The sequence below is a fragment of the Coturnix japonica genome, chromosome 1 (genome assembly GCF_054131305.1).
Source record: "Coturnix japonica strain WE chromosome 1, WE-NBRP24, whole genome shotgun sequence".
NCBI classification, from domain to species: domain Eukaryota; kingdom Metazoa; phylum Chordata; class Aves; order Galliformes; family Phasianidae; genus Coturnix; species Coturnix japonica.
The window spans coordinates 13580962-13597764 of record NC_140663.1 but is presented as its reverse complement, the minus strand read 5'-3'; the positions used below and the strand labels follow the sequence as shown (position 1 = coordinate 13597764).

At 36.7% G+C, this 16803-nt stretch overlaps 1 protein-coding gene across 2 annotated transcripts in view; it reads right to left on the bottom strand.

Annotated features, from left to right (window-relative positions):
• CPNE8 (copine 8) overlaps positions 1 to 16803 on the bottom strand; it is an 82234-nt gene that overhangs the window by 38360 nt on the left and 27071 nt on the right. The window contains exons 4-7 of one of the 2 annotated variants that reach the window (XM_015851701.3): positions 15588 to 15691; positions 13372 to 13411; positions 12524 to 12600; positions 3582 to 3645 (exon numbers count right to left, since the gene is read on the bottom strand). In XM_015851701.3, coding sequence (XP_015707187.1) covers positions 3582 to 3645; positions 12524 to 12600; positions 13372 to 13411; positions 15588 to 15691 — 285 coding nt within the window. Of the gene's footprint in view, positions 1 to 3581; positions 3646 to 12523; positions 12601 to 13371; positions 15127 to 15587; positions 15692 to 16803 lie in introns of both variants that reach the window. The other variant, XM_085512000.1, reaches the window with a different exon arrangement.

Here is a 16803-nt window from a genome sequence, read left to right as displayed (position 1 = left end):
GAAACCTGTAACTTTCTGCTCCTGCTGTCCATAAAGCAAATAGCTTAGCAAGTTGCTACTAAGATGCCAGAAGTTTCCAGAAAATGAGATTAGAAGGAACTAAATAAAACCATTCTCATGCTGTTGCGGCCAGGCAAATTGATAGATCACACACTGTCATGTCTTCAGGTAGAGTCAAGAGTGCCAGAAGGATTACAATGCAAAGATAAACCTGCAGACTCATGAGTTGACTGAGGCAGGGCCTACTGGATGACTATATTCCATTATCAGGCCTACATGTGTACAAAAAGCAAGATGAAGATTAGAGAAAACATGGTCCACCATTGTATGGGGCAGGGCAGCAGGTGGCAAAGGAAATGGAAAATTTGTTTCCTCAGACTCTTCTGTCTTGGTCTTTACTGCTAAGACCTGACACTGAGAATCTTGGGCACTTGAGACCAGTGGGAAAGTCTAGAACAAGGATGACTCCCCTGGGGAGAAGAGGACCAAGTGAGGGAACATTTAAACAGACTGGACACACACAAGTCCTGAAATTTGTAAGTGCTGGTGGAGTTGGCAGCGTGGCTGTGAGGCCACATCTTTATAAAGCTCCGAACTGCTGATCTTCAAGGAACTGGGATTAACATATGAAGTTCAGCTGAGGATGAGTATGTAGCGCAGTCAGTAATGGGGTGAGTAACAACTACCACCTTTGTTAATGAAACAGAGCAGACCCTCAGCAAGTCTGCAAACAACACAAAGCTAGATATAGTGTCTTTTCCATCAGTTGCTTGTGACACTATTCAGAGGGACCTGCAGGAGCTGAAAAAACAGGACAACATGAACGCCATGAAGTTCAACTATGGGAAATGGAATTTGAGGGCACAAATACAAGTAGTAGGACAAACATCTTGAGAGTAGTTTTGCAGAAAAGAACTGGGTGGGCTTAATGGACATGGATCATGAGCCATCAATGCATACACAACTAAGAAGGCCAACAGCCTCTTGTGCTGCACTGAGTAGAGTGTTGAAAGGAAGCAAGCTTAGGGAAATGACTCAGTACTAGTGATGGCATACCTGGAGCATGGTGTTCAGTTCTGAACTTCCCAGTACAGGAATGATAAGGACAGATGGCATTAATCCCAGAAAGAGGTATACTAAGATGACTGATTGAGGGATTGGACTGCCTCTCATATTAGGAGTAGCTAAGAGAAATGAGATTCTCTTTGTCTGGAGAGAAGGTGGTTCAGTGGCTGAGTAACCTGCTCTGAGAAAAACAGGAGGGCTGGACTAGACAGTCTCCCAAGGCTCCTTTCAACCTCAGCAATTCAATGATTCTAAAAATCTTTGCCATTTTAAACATAAGCTATCAAAAAAATAAAAAGAAAATCTCAGATCACTTAAGAATTAATCTAAATAATGAATAACCTTAGACATGAATATATCCCAAAGGAAGGATGTGACAGTTCATGAGGGAGAGCAAGAGATTGTGTCTGAGGTGAAATGATGGAGAATGGAGAAGAGACTACAAGAGGAGGAGAGACTGATTCCCAAATTCACTGTAAGGTCCCTTCAGTGATTTCACACAGAAGTCATAATATATGCAGACTTTGAGTGAGGTGAACACGATATGTCCATTTTGTCTCTGATGGTTTTGATCAGGTACTACCAAAACTTTGAGCCAAAGTAAAACAATAGACAGGCATTTTCCATGACTGTACATCACTTGTGCTAGTAACACAAGAATCTCCTGTTAGTATATAAGAGAGCTATCGCTTACTAGCATCTTTCGTATCATCAGGTTTGACAACACTTAGTGTTTACTGATTTATTCTATGGCAATGGAAGGAGAGTTGTGAACGCAGGCTGAAAGACAAAGTCACTGCGTAGAGCAATTACAAAGTTAGTACCCACTCCCAAGTAGGTCAGACATTCATGTACAAAAAAAAAAAAAAGCCAGAGCAAGAAGCCAATCTCTTGAATTTAATTAGATTTTTCTTCCATTTAAATCTGACAGATAAGAAAGAAAAACATTAGGATACTCCTTAGCGAAGGACAAAAACAATACACAAAGCCTAACTAAAAGTGACAGACTTAGGAATAATTTAGTCTAACAAATTCCATCTCAAGGACATAATTTTTTCTGGTTCTACTTGCTATCAAATCTGAAAGAAAATTAAGTGTCCACTGCTTCTTTCAGAATCTCAGAAAAAAAAGAAAAAAAAAAAAAGGCACACTTTTAATAAATCTATTGTTCCAACACTCATTATTAGCAGAGAAAAGGTATTTTGTACAAGAGAACTCCCACAGATGCTGTTAATGGCAGTTAACATGAAACTGAGCTGGAGCACCCTATTAACATAGCTGTGCAGGACTGGTAGGTTGTCTGACAAATAAGATTTTAGTTTGTGTGCTGTACAAATACACCAAATCTGCAGAGAAATGATACAAACTTAACTAAGCTAGAAATAAGGCAGAAAATTAAGGATTGCTTTCTTATAAGAAGGTATTTCTTTGAATGAACTTAAGAAAATAAGACCTAAACAGACTAGCTACTGGATATATTTGTAATGAGAGAGAAATAGAATTATTACAATACAAATAGAATAATTAACAGCTTATTGCCCAGTATGAAAGTTAGAAGTTACACAAAATGTGAAGCATTAACTTCAACAGCTGTTAAAACTGAGCCTCAGAATCATATCTCTTCAAGCCTTAAGGTATTTCTTTAGGTTTACATATCTAATCTAATACTGCCCAGATCCCCTGGATCTCACCAAATACCTGATATTATTTCTTTCCTCATTTAAGATTTCATATCTTGTCAACATAAACTCTTCTAAGATACATACTACAGCCCCAATCAATATACCCATGCTTTAACTAACTCCCTCACCTTCAGATTCCATCCCTTCTTTATCACCCTATATACAATCCTTCCTTATTCTTCCTTCCAGTCTCTGTTTCTGCATGATTTCTGCTTGCTGCTGGCTCATTCAGTGATGGGAAGCAAAATAGCTGGCCTGGCTCCAGGTACTTCCTGACCAATACGACTTCTCCTCTGTCCAATCTACTCCATGATCCCCTAAGAGGAGGAAAAGTGGTGATATAGTTTGGGAGGGTCATGATCACACCAGGTCTCTCCCCTTAACCAGACAAATTCCCCACTGTCTACTCCACACCGTGAAATTGTTTTGCTTTCTACTAAATAAATAGGCATTTGCCATTAGTATTTGCATTTCCCCAGGCAGCCTCCACTTTAAAGGAATCTGTCTGAACCCTTTTTTTTAATGGAAATTCTTTTAAATATCTACGTAGCCTTTTTCAATAAACATTAACATCACATTTTATAAATAATATGGCTCACTATTAGCATGTTTTTTTTTAAAGACTAGATTAAGACACAAGAATAAAAACTTTATGTTTCAAATTGTCTTTTGCTTCTTTACTACATAAAGTGTAACTGATTGAGAAAAAAAATAACCTAACTTCTTATAGAAGTCATAAAATGGAAATTTATGCATCTTAGTTACAACAATCTGGTGCAGTGCAAATCAACTATTTTCATTTAATTTTTCATAAAGCAATGAACACACACTTACTCGACAACAGCCCAGTTCCTCTGCCGTTACAATGACAGTTCCACACTTTTTCCCAGGAATGCCTCTACAAGAAAACGAAACCACATCACCTCAATAGTGTGAATGGTACATTTAAGAAGCTTACAGCTGACACAGATAAACACATTTTCAAGTGACAAAACTGATGTCATGCCATGAAATTTCACTCCTCAGCGAGAAGGACTCACCTGCCTGACTAAAAAAGTTGGTTAACTTAAGCGAATGGTATATTCCTTCTGATTTGCTTTAAACAGAATAGTTTTGGTTTTAATGGAAGTAACATAAAAAGTTTAAGTGGGATGAAATGACAATACCAGAAATTGTTTTCATTAATATTTCATTTAGAGATGATGACTGCAAAACTTATAAATTCACAAAAATGATCCTGTCACAGATTTGCCTTAAAGAAAACGCCTATAATAAATTTAAAGCTACACATGAGCCTCATTTTTACAACCATACTAAAACTGGAATGTTTATGAAGACATGTAACAATTTCCCCATAATATTAGATGGTTATGCAATAAATCGTAATTCACACAAGCAGCAATTAAGCATATGCTGTTGCAACATCAGAAAGTACAAAACAAATCCTCAGCATAAAGAGCAATACAGGAACAGAAAAGTCACATAATCTGATAGTATTTGTTTTGCAGGAAAAAGAAGTACATAGATTTAAGTACAACTTTGCTGCCACATCCTAGCATCTAATAATGTGTCCATTAGCACATGCCCTGGTAAATACTACTGGATTTTTTTTCCCCAAATTGACTGTTGATGCTTATGCTGACTTAATTTCTAGTTGTTACTTCTATCTTTCTTCCTTAGCCCTTTTGAAATCTTTCACAGTGCTCTAAAGCCTTAAATAGTGCAGCAGGACTGGTACAGCACTGCTTTGCAGAAACAAGTACAATGATGAAAAGAGAACAACATCATTTTATCTTCTAGGCAACACTATGCTGTATCTGCAAGCGGCAGAAATGGGAGATGGGAGAGAGCAAGGGACAGACCTGGAAGAGAAACAGACACAGGAACAGGAGGGGGGAGGAGGGAAAAGAGGGAGGACAGGGAGGAAATAAAAAGAGAGAAATGGTGGGAAAAAAGTTCTCACAAGCAGATCAAAGTTTAGAAATTATGAATACGGGAACAAAGATTGACGCAAACACTGTGTAAAGATCTTGAAAGCTCACTGAAAGTCCTTTGTAGAATGTGATGCTTACGTCTATAAGGAATACATCAGGGAATGCTGCTCTTATGCCACTGCAGCCATTGACCGGTAATCACAGAAATGTGTGACTCCTCACCCTCAGTGCAACAAGGTAAGTCTGATTTCACAGACAATATAGTAGATAGGGAAGCTATGCAAGTTCTTGATAATAAATTTTAACTGACACTTTAAGTACATACAAATCATCACAGAATCTTAGACTGGTTTGGGTTGGAAGGGACCCTTGAGATCATGAAGTTCCAACTCCCTGCTATAGGCAGGGACACCTCCTTCCAGATCAGGTAGCTCAAAGCCCCATCCAGCCTGGCCTTGATTGCCTCCAGGGTGGGAATATCTGCAACCTCACTGGGCAACCTGTTCCAGTATCTTATCACTCTCACTATAAAAAAAAAAGAAAGTCTTTCTAATATTTAGTCTAAATCCATTCTCTTCTATTTTAAACCCTGAGAGACTTCCATGTAACGTGGCTTGATTTATAAAGTACAATACAATACAATACAATCTAACACCAAGCATGAAAATTTTCAACAAACCCACTGCAAATGTTACACAGTATGATTTATAGTTCAATCCACTTCTTGTAATGATTTGGTTTTAAATCTGCCACCCTCCAATGGCTCAGTGCCTGAAAACTAAGGGATATTAACTTGTAGTCTCAGACTTTCTAAAGATAAAAAAACTTGTGTTGGTTACTTTGGAAGGGTACCTCCAATACATTTGAAATTTGGTAGTAAGAGAAGCAGCAGAAATGACTTAAGTTATAAGAGTGATGCTGAAATTACATGGAAAAATGTTTCAAGGAACAAATGACCATGACCCATGTTCTGATGGGTAAGAAGAAACAGAAATCTCAGAAGTATAACTAAAAATCCAGAAGGTCCCAGTACCAGAATTCTGTAGGCTATGTTACTCAAATAGAAAGAACCATTATCAGAAGTAGCATTACCTGAAGCAGAACTCTTGCTACACAGAGACCTGGGTTCAGGATGGACTCGAAGCAGTGTTAGGGATTAATTTGACAGGTAGTCCACACAGCGACAGTGCTTATGAACAAAAGCAATATGCAAGTCTTTTGGTGCGAAAAGACCAACAGGTTTATTCCAGTCTGAAAAGGTTGTTGTGTCACATCCTAGATCATAAGAAATAAAATTTTGACCACTTCCTGAAGAGCTGGAGGACTAAAGCAAACTGCTGATAAGCAACTTCTTTTTCTAACAAACTGATAACTGTACAATGATATAGGAGAATTTTGTGCCATTCTGTACCAAAAATAAAGTCCTCAACAATGCCTGTACATCTATCAACTGGGTACAGCCTTGAAAAGCTACTGTCTCCCTGGAAGAAGTGATTCCATGACCGAGACACTGTATTAGCAGCACCAAAATAAGCTTGAAAAGACACTCTGATTTTAAACGAACTGAAAGGGAGGATCTAGCTAGAGTCGGTGGAAAAGTCAGAGAAAGATGACAATTAATTTTGGAATCTGAACATCTGAGAATAAACAGAGCCTTAAATTTGGCCAGCTGAAACAGCAGTGAGGCAGAAGATTAAATTTTTTAGTGATCTGAAAAGTGTTCACCGTCCTCTTCCTGAATTCACAGAACCTAAACCCCGTGGCCGTAACTGCTACAGATAAGAGTATAGGACAGATATATAGGAAGTACCTATCCCAGGGCTCAAGTACATTTTTTCTATCAATTATGTTGACAGCAAGATGACAAGAGAAAGAACTTCCCCAAACAGGCCAGCCGGATCCAGTACAGCTTCATTAACAAGCAGCGGCACTCAGATGTGAATAACTAGTGTACAGTGCTCATTAAGCTTTGCAGCGGCTCTGCCTCATCGTTAAAGGGAATCCTGACAGGAGTGCACTTTGTAGGTCCTGGAAGGAACATTTCTCAGAATTATAAATATAGTTAGTACAAATCTTCTCTCTGGGAAGATAGAATGTCCAAATATCAATTTGTGAAAAATTTCGAGGAAAGCAATGGTCACTTGAGGGAAAAATAAAGCTGCACCAATTCTGAAGTAGATATACTTGCATCTCATTCTTTCATATTCATACAAATGGGGCACACAAGGTCAGTCTGAGTAATTCTTACACAGAGCTTGAATTGAGAAAGCATTTAATGAATTGAGAAACCCAAAAGTTAAAGGGAGTAAAAATTACTGTGAAGATGACAAATTACGCATTTCACCTGCCTTGTGAGACTAGATTTATTTCCCAGGAGAAACGAGCCAGAGGAAATGTTCACATTTGTTCTTGTCCAGTTTGTAAAACAAAGTGCAGCAATAAAGAACTGTTTGTGAACTGAAAGGCTCATAGACAGTCACAGGTGCAACAGGGTAGGACACTACCATACTGGAAACGAGAGCGCTCTGCTACTGACAGGTATTAATGGGCTTCGAGAAACAGAAAGGGAGGTTGAGGACATATCCTCATTCTTGCCAATAGCAAATACTATTAAATTCACTTCATGGCATAATTCACTGGAGCTCATAAAACCAACAGAATTGCAAGTCATGCCTGTGATGAAGCCAAAGAAGAAAAGTGTGTATGTTTATCTTCATTTTTGCTCTCACCATGAAGGACAGTACCAAGATATGCATTTCAACCTGCCGGACAGATCACTGTAATAAGTAACCCTCTCAGCTGGAGATCTATACTTTCATCTTGATGAGGTGGAGAGCAGAGGTATTTTACCCTGAAAAGGCACCAAAGGGAACTTTTCCTTGTGATGAGCAGTCTGACTTAGCCTTCATGGGAGCCATGGGTTCTCAAATCCCGTAAGGTTTTTGTAGATGTTCAAAGTGCAATCTTCAAATCCTTCTAACTTTCATTTTGGAAAAATGTCAGAGTTTACTTGAATGTCAGTAAGAGGATGGAATTCAACCTTCTCAAGCTGCTTAACTACAGAAAGTGGTACTTCTGTAGGGCAGCTGACTGGAACTGTAACAGCACTGCGCATTCTCTTCTTTGTAGAGAACAGAAGAGGAAGAATTTTAATGAGCTTCAGCAATTCTGTAAGAGAAAAAGCTCTTTGATCTCAAGTGAAAGATTGTAAAGAATGTTCAAAATATGTAAATGTGGACTTGACTTTGTAAAGAGAACTATAAATTCAAAGCAGAAGATATCCTTAGGAAGGAAAGACATGCAGTATTGTCAAAAGAATCACAGAATCATTTAGATTAGAAAAGACCTGTAAGATCATTAGATTCAAGAGCACTGAGACATTAACCACACCTGTATAAGCAAACAACCATAAAAAGAAACGTAATGAACAAAATAAGACAACAAATGTCTCCAGACATCATTGTAACCAGACTCCAGAAAGTCTAGAGCCAGAAATCAATTAGCCACAGCTGTCTATGGCACTGTCAAAAACTCCAACAAAATAAAACACCAACACTGAGAAGAGACGTAAAAAAGTCAATATTAACAAATACATATGCACACCATTTATACAAAAGGGAGACCTAAACAACACTTGTTTAGCCAAGAAAGAATGTAACACAACCATGAAATAATGATAAGACAGAGAAAGATATCAGTGAAGATTCTTTCTGATAGCCAATTTCAAACTTTAAATTTTATCTGCTGCTCACTTCAGTCTTGACAAACCACTGAACAAATTCTTTTTAACCTAAATGTTTAAAATAAAATTCAGGAGCTTACTCAGAAAAATGTTACAGTGTACTGAAGAATTTACCACATTTAAGACAGAATGAATTAGAAAGACCTTCAAGAAATCAGAAAGATTTCCCTTAGTAAATATGGGTGTCTTCAAAGTCAGCCGCTGCCTCTGACCAAGTCACCGCAGGCTCCCTCCCTCCCAAGTGACATCTAGTGCAAACAGTTAATGGCATTCAGAATGCAGCATGTGATGTAACTCACAAATTCATACCATAAGTTAAACTAAATTACCACAGCTGTTAGCATAAGTCTGAGAATATTTGTTCTAGTACAAGGAAACAAATTAAGGCAAACCCCTTGTCTCAAACACAGGGTAGTGTTCAAGTGAAAAGACAAGCAGACTGCACAACCACCCAGTTTCCCCACCTCTGACAGGGTAAGAGATCACCTGGGAAGGGTTTGAGAGTAGTCTGATCTCAACTTCACATACTCATCCTCAAGGCTACATCTTGGACAGGTGCTTAAAAGTTTCATATCCAGGATGGTTGAATAGCAAGCCCTTGTTGTCAAATAACCAAAATGGCTGCTATGGTAAACCACCTCATATAAGTTGCTTTTTCTGGGTAGTTTTTCAAGTTACTTAGGGAAACAGTCAAGTGAACATATATTGTGTTGCTGTGTGTGCAGGTCTGTTTTTAAGTTTAAACAATACGTTTGTAGGAGTTACCCAGAATTTTAATGCAGACACTGAAACCTTCCACACCTTGAAGAGGTGATTTGAGGAGCTGAATATTCTCATTACTCTTTAAGTACTTTTCAGTGTGCACAATCCTATTTCTACGGATAAATGAAATAATCACAAATGTGTAGCGACACTAGTGGAACTGTTTAGGTACAGGTAAATTAAGCCCTGATTTAAAAATAAACTGTGTATAAATACTGCCATTGTCCTTGGGTGGGAGGGCAAGGGGTACAGGAGAGGTTTCAGAGTAGGAGTTTAAGAGGGACTAGTCATAAAAATCAAGTCTTTCAATATAGCTGTTGACTGATTGAGCTATGCATATTTGGAACCCCTTGAAATTCAACAGAAACACATTTGTGAACTCAATTTCCAAGCACTGAAGAGAATGTGAATTATATTGCTAAAGGATGTTACAGCACTAATGATAACAGTGCTCGTGGATTTTAGCAAGAGAACTAACAGCTTACAATAAATCAATTTGAATCAGCTGCAGTTGGCTGTAAATTAGGGAAGCTAAACCAAAGGCTTACTTTGAAAAAAATACTATGTGAAAATGTCTTGCAAACACTTTTCAAGGTTTTCATTGTCACTCAATTTCTAAGTGCCAACAATACAGGGAGAGCTGCTGAACAGCTGATATCTGCCTTTGTTAAAAAAAAAACCAACAAACAATTGGAAGTAAGACCTTTACAGAAAAAAATGAGTCAAGGCTCATGGGCTGGAAGAGCATATCGGGAGTGCCTACCTACAATGCATTGCTAGCCAACCTCTCACGTGTTATTTCATCCAGAAGTGCTTCCAGAGACAGACAGAAATTAACTTTAGGCACAACAAAATTATTTTTTTGTACATGATACGAAACCTCAAGTTTATTTCCAAGCTTACATCTGTGTTGGAATTGTAAAAACTTGACAGTTTAATTGGATTCAAGTACTGAGAAGGTTTGGGGCATGGCATACTTCAGTACTTCGAAGTTATTTAAAGAAAATCATGGCTATCATATGCAATTCTCCTTGAAGCTGGTCACTGTTTTCATGAAGCTGAAAAATTCAGGATCCGCTCCATACAATGTCAACAGGATCCTTCGATACATTTTACAGAAATGCGCGTTTTCCTTAGTATTTTATTAATGGCATTAAGCTCTTCACATTAGCAGAATCTAAGGGAAAAGGCTACAATTGATGTGAACTGTACTTCATGATGATTCTGATTCTTGGTATCTGAATACAAAGTCAGAATTAAGTTGCCATTTGTGGTGCTTTTAGCAAAGTTTGATCCAGACCAATAGTTTTCCATAATTGAAAGATGTCAGACACAATATCTTCAATGTACAAATGTGATCTCTTCCCTAAGGAATCACACAGAAACAACTCAACCCACACAGTTTGTCATTATTTATATGTAAGGTTTCCTAAACCTAGAAACTTCACTTACATTTACAAGGAAACATGCACTGAGGAAATTATTCATACTGAATCCAGTAAAATGAGATAAGAGCACTACAGCACAAAAAACAAATTTGTGACCATTCACAGCAGTGCAACTACTGTTTAAAAAAACAAAAAAAAAAAACAAAACAAAAAACAGAACAAAATGAACAAATATACTAAATTAAAAAAATATTAATCATGTAAAGTGTCCAGTTATACCATAAAATATTTGCTTCTAGTTTGTCACATACCTGAATTTGCAATTTACATTAGGAAAAAAACCTGTTCTTTTCAATTCCTACAGCATAGTTTTTTTAGGAATAAATAGTGCAGTTATTCCTCAAATCTTTTGCACCTTAAGTATCTCTATATCCCTATGAATAGTGGTTTGTAAACATAAAATCCTCTCAGCTGCAGAAAAATCCATAGATCGCATAACGTTTTTGACAAATATTATCGGGTAAATAGCAAATATTTGTCTTGTTGTTTGGAAACTGTATTACTGCAATTAATAAAAATGGAAATAGGAAAGTCCTGCTTTGAAACACAGGGTTTTCTTCCCTGATGCTTGAACAAAAGGCAATACAGATTTATGATGTGTTAATCTGCAGGCTAGGTGATCTTTTGGTTGGGTTATGAGGACATTCTGATATGGTATCTTAGTGCTTTGGTAGTTTTATAATGTCTTTTATTGCTCTGATAACACTGTTCCATGCTATCAAAAGGATTCTGATGAGATTCATTAAGCACAAATGATTCTGTAAATGCTGAGTGATAGCCAACATTAAATCCATGCTTAAATCAATGCAATAAGGTGCTATGCTTGTATTATAGTTGTTAAAATTCTGATTCTATGAAAAGGTAAGTTTTATTACCTGGATTATAAATGGGCACACCTAAAGAAGGGTTCTTTGCAGATTTATGCAACATGGCAGTTTCATATCCATGGACAGGACACGTGCTTAGTAAAAGTCCTACAAAGGACTCAACACTCAGTGGATTTCAGAAACAGAAATTCTTCGCAGTTATTATTTCATCTGGCACTGAACTATAGTTATAGCTATTTATATAAAATAAAGATGATTATGAAAAGGTATGGGTATCTGGTAGACATTTATAAACATATTGGTAACATCCCTCAGAAAACAAAGGAAAGTAAACATCATTTAAGAAAGGAGACAGAAGCAGAACGTAAAATTAAAGGAACATCGGGGTTACCAGACATTTCACATTTTTAAAGAAAGGTGATGTACAGAATTACAGAATCACAGAATTGTTAGATTTGGAAGAAACTTCTGGAGGCCATCTAATCCAGCTCCCCTGCAATGAACGTGAACAATCACAGATAGGTCAGGTTGCCTGGCGCCTTATCCAGCCTTACCTTGAAAGTCTCTGGGGATGGGGCATCTACCACAGCTCTAGGCAACCTGATCCAGTGCCTCAGAACCCTCACCATACATTTTTTTCCTTATATCTAACATAAATCTACCCTCTTTGAGCTTGAGCTTTGTATCATAAAGAATTATAACTATTAAAGATTATGACATAAAATATAAGGATATCCAGAGAATAAGTGTTGATAGTAAAACACTGGAAATGTTTCCTTAAGAAGCAGAAATCAATTATTTAATCTTATCAATTATATGAACTAAATAAAAACTTCTTCTACGTCAACCATCATTCCTAAGCATAGACTGACAAGAATAAACTATTTACAACACCAAAAAAGAAAACATTTTTAAGATCATTATACTCAAACTATCTCCCATGCACAACATAACCTATTTGACAAAAAATTCTGCATTAGTCAGTGAGAACTCACAGTTAAAAAAACAACCCTGTCACCTCATGAAGCAACATGTTCAAACAACACTGAAGAATGACACTTACGTAATTGGTTTTTCCAGTCTGCTCCCCTGTGATCCAACTATTTCTCCAAGTGTACAGAACATTTGTCCCAAAAAATCCTGAAAAGCATTAACAAGAGAACTCAGAAACTGTGTTTTCGACTTTGAGAAACAAAAGTCTTCCCATTTATTTAGGTTTTTCTTTAGAGTAAAATACATTCTACTGAATATTGTGTCTAATTAGTAATTGTGTAATAATATTGTTCTTACGTTGCCTTTTTCATCAACAAAAATGAAACTGAGATGGAAAAAAAAACTAAACTCTTCTCTTCAAAGAAGGTTTTAAGAATCTTAAGAATCTTCAAAGACATTATAAAGCCTTCTGCAATAAACTGGAGCATTTCAATAGATTGCTCTTCTATGAAGGACTGTACAATGATTCCACCAATTTCTTGAAAGTTAATTATGTTGGCAGCAGTTCAAGCCTGCACAGGATCTTTGTGAGAATCCTGGATTGACAATCCACGATTGCTTTAATGACAGACATTATTTTTTAGTTTTTACAATTCACTCTATCAAGTAATTTTCATATCCTGTCTCCTTGTTACATAAGTAGCACCTTAATACAAATGGATTTTCAAAGCGTTGGATGGATACTGAAAAAACATTGTGTTGCTGTCCAACTCCTGAGAAGGTAAACACGTGCTTAAATGTGCCCTTTATAGTAATATATTCCATTAAAGTTATGAGCATTATTCTTGTTATCAACAACAGGACAAGCTCTGTAATTCTCTCTAAGCATCTGGTATTAATTACACTCAAAAGTAAATAAATTAAGAAAGCTAAAGCATTTCAGCAGAAGAAATTGTAATAACCAGGAAATGAACTTACATGTTTTGATAGATTAGGACTCTTGGAGTCAACATCGTAGCTTTAAAAACAAAAAAGAAAGTTATATCCAACTTGCCAGATGACAGATCTGAGGACAATGTAGAAAAAATGAAAATCAAACAATTCCTTCACCTATTTCAGCGTGAAATTTACACAAAAAGATCCATGAATGGAAGTCTCACCAGTAAGAAAGGCAAATCGAATCATTACCGATTACAAGACTACTGTTCATTAGCGATCTAAAATAAAATCGTTTTCAGAGTACAGTTTAGTAAGAGAAATTATTTCAGTACTCCTGTTTGAACAATGGAAGCTAGAAGAAAAACCAGAACAAAATTTCAAAACTAATCTTTTTAACAGAAATCAAACTGCACTGTGAACTACTTTCTTAGTCAAATGAATTGAAAAACTACCTAACTAAATAAAAATAACTGACAATAAATCAAATCACTTTTAGCAAGCGTTTGACTTGCTCTTTTCAACTTTTACTATAATCTTCTTCCTCCAGCTAGAAAATGTCATTGTCTTCTTTTCATTATCATGTCAGATTTAAAAAAATAAATAAATTACACTGCAAATTCAAGAAAATTTTAAAAATATTTAATACAGTAAGTGCTCTTGGAAATACCAATCTTTATACTAACAGTCTTTCCTCAACGTCAGATAATACTCATTAGTAGCTGTACCATTTGACTCAGTAACAGAATTGAAAGAGTATTCTCAGTCCCCACTGCACATTTCAACTCCCCCCACTGTTAGTACACCAGCCATTTGGGCTGCCAGAACTGCTTATCGGGATGCACCGTGGACCAGATCAGAAATCAGGAGGACTGTGGTGCAGTGCAACCAGTTTTACAAACATATTTTTAAACAAGAAGAAATGCAATAAAAAGAATGACTACAGGAATCACTAACAGATGGTTTTTGAAAAATAATAATAACTGCACACTGTCTGGTGAAACTGAAGAGAAACAAACAACCAAACAACAAAAAAAAATATCTGTGAACCTGACCTCAGGGTAGCTATGCTACTGGAACAAAAAAAACCCACTTCACTGGCAAAATCAGTAACAAACCATCAAAAAGCAATGGAAAGAAGGCCAAGACATTGGTCCTATATGATGTATGCAGGGGCTCATACTCATTTATCAGTACCCTCCTAAGAACAAGAATCAGAGATACGCCTGCCTTTTCTTTTTTTGCTCCCAGAACCCAAAATCTATCAAGAAAATAACATTTTGGCCAACTGTAGTATACAATTTTATTGAGGAATTTTAAAAAGAAGTTTTCTAAAGATGCTTCTGTCTTGATCTATACTGAAGTTCTAATCCATCAACAGTTATGAGTCACATTTTTAACTACATTAATTCATTTCCAGTCTGTTATAGGACTTTGAAGTGTAATCACAGGCTGGCTATACAGTAAGACAAGCATTAAAAAACATTATTTGGCTTTGAGTTCAGACTTGTGCCTGTCAACAGTAGAAAGCAGGCAGGTCTTTCTTGTAAGTGCAGAATATGATGTTTACAGCTTTTTGTAAGAAACAAACAGAAGTCCACTTCTCTGAGTACAAGAAGAATCAAATAGGAGATTAACTTTCCCCTGTCAGCTCCAAGTACTTTTTCAGACTACACTTATCTAGGAGTTCTTCATAGATTTCTCTTTCTTTGTTTCGACTGAGCCAAACATTCTTTTCCTTAGTTCATTTCTTTTGCTCTTTTATTGCACTTTCTCCTCCCATAACACACATGCAGCCTACAAAGAACAACAGATAGCCAAATCAGGATTCCTACACAGCCCCAGCTGTCTCTTCATTTCTGAAATGCTTCATCTGAGTTTGGAGGGGAAACCTCTGTTTCACAGTGACTAATTCATACTGAAAGAAAATATAAACAGCAGGAAAGTTATACTCAGCAGATTTAATTATACTGCATCCCAATTCTTAAAAGCAATTTAAAAAGGGGAGGGGAGGGGGGAACCCAACATGAGGTTTTCACAGTGAAGATGAAAACAACCACACCTGGCCACCTAGAAGCATCCTGCAAACTATCTTGGTATTCACTTAACTCCTTCAACAGTTGAAGAAATGCTAAATTGTGTTTATTAATTTATTCAGTGTCAAGGGGCACTATTTCTTTTCAAGTTAACTTTGTGCTTTATAAAACTCAGTATGTTTACAGATATTGTAATATGAGAGTCGAAGACTGTTGACTTACAAATCAAATCGCAGATTCTCTCTTTCTTCAAAAAAGTAGTCCATTATAAATTTTCTTACAAAGTCTGGATTTAAAGTATTATCAATTACTTCTGTTCTTCCAAACTGTAAAAGAAAAGTCTCAGTTTAAGGCAAGTAATTTAAGGTGCTATAATTAAACAGACTTCCAAAACCTGCACTGTGATATGGAAAAGCCTATAAATTTTTTTCATAACCAAATGTCAACAAAGAAAATGATTGCATTCACACAAATGGACCAGTTATCCATGGATGAAGACAGACTGGCAGAATAACTCATAGATCAACATGAAGGGTGCTGCATGCCCTGTGTTATATGGTAAAAACTTTATAAACGTCAGCTTCTAAGAGTCAACCAGAATCCACAAAAAATGGAGTAAGGAATTCAGTAGCACAAAAACCCACTTTTCCCTCAGAAAAGACAACAGTGAGTAAAAGCTTATGCAGACTGCTTATTTTAGGTAGATCTAAATATTAGAGAACATTAGAGTTCCTCTGTTAGAAGCATAGCAGTTTTGCACTATCCTACTCCAATTTCACCTTTCTTTAGTTCTCCTTTTACAACTAATCTCTAAGCTTTCTGGAAAATGCTTTTTTTTTCCCCGTGGTGTTTGCACCAAGTTTGTGATGAGCTGAAAATATTTTAGATGAAGAAAATAACTTCTGATTGACTTCAGTTCATAAGCGTCACAGATATAAATAACTGATCATTAAATTACAGTTCTGTGTTGTAGCCGTTCTTCCAAGACTTCGCATTTTTGAAACAGAAAGCAAAACAAAAAAGAGTGAGATAATGACATGAGCATTTCATTTTGTCCTACACATTAAATATATCAAGACATTCTAATAGAGCCTACTGAAAAGGTCATGACACTTTCCTGAAAGATCATCATTACTGACTTCTAAAACTACAATCTGTGACTCCAATCTTCCAGCTAGTCAATGACTGCCAATTGCTTAATTGACAGGACTGAATTAAACTCAGAAGCAGAGACAAGGAAGGAATAAAGTCAATTATTTTCTTCTAACTAACTGAAGGTTTTGAGAATTTGTTTTGAAGCTTCCTTGTCACAGGTGTGAATGTAGCCACCACACAGAGCCCAAGTTCCTAACTGGAGCCCTGAATATTTAAATTAACATCTACATGGTATGAAAGAACAAGAGCATACTCTGCGGTCGCTTCCTCTCAAAACTCAGGA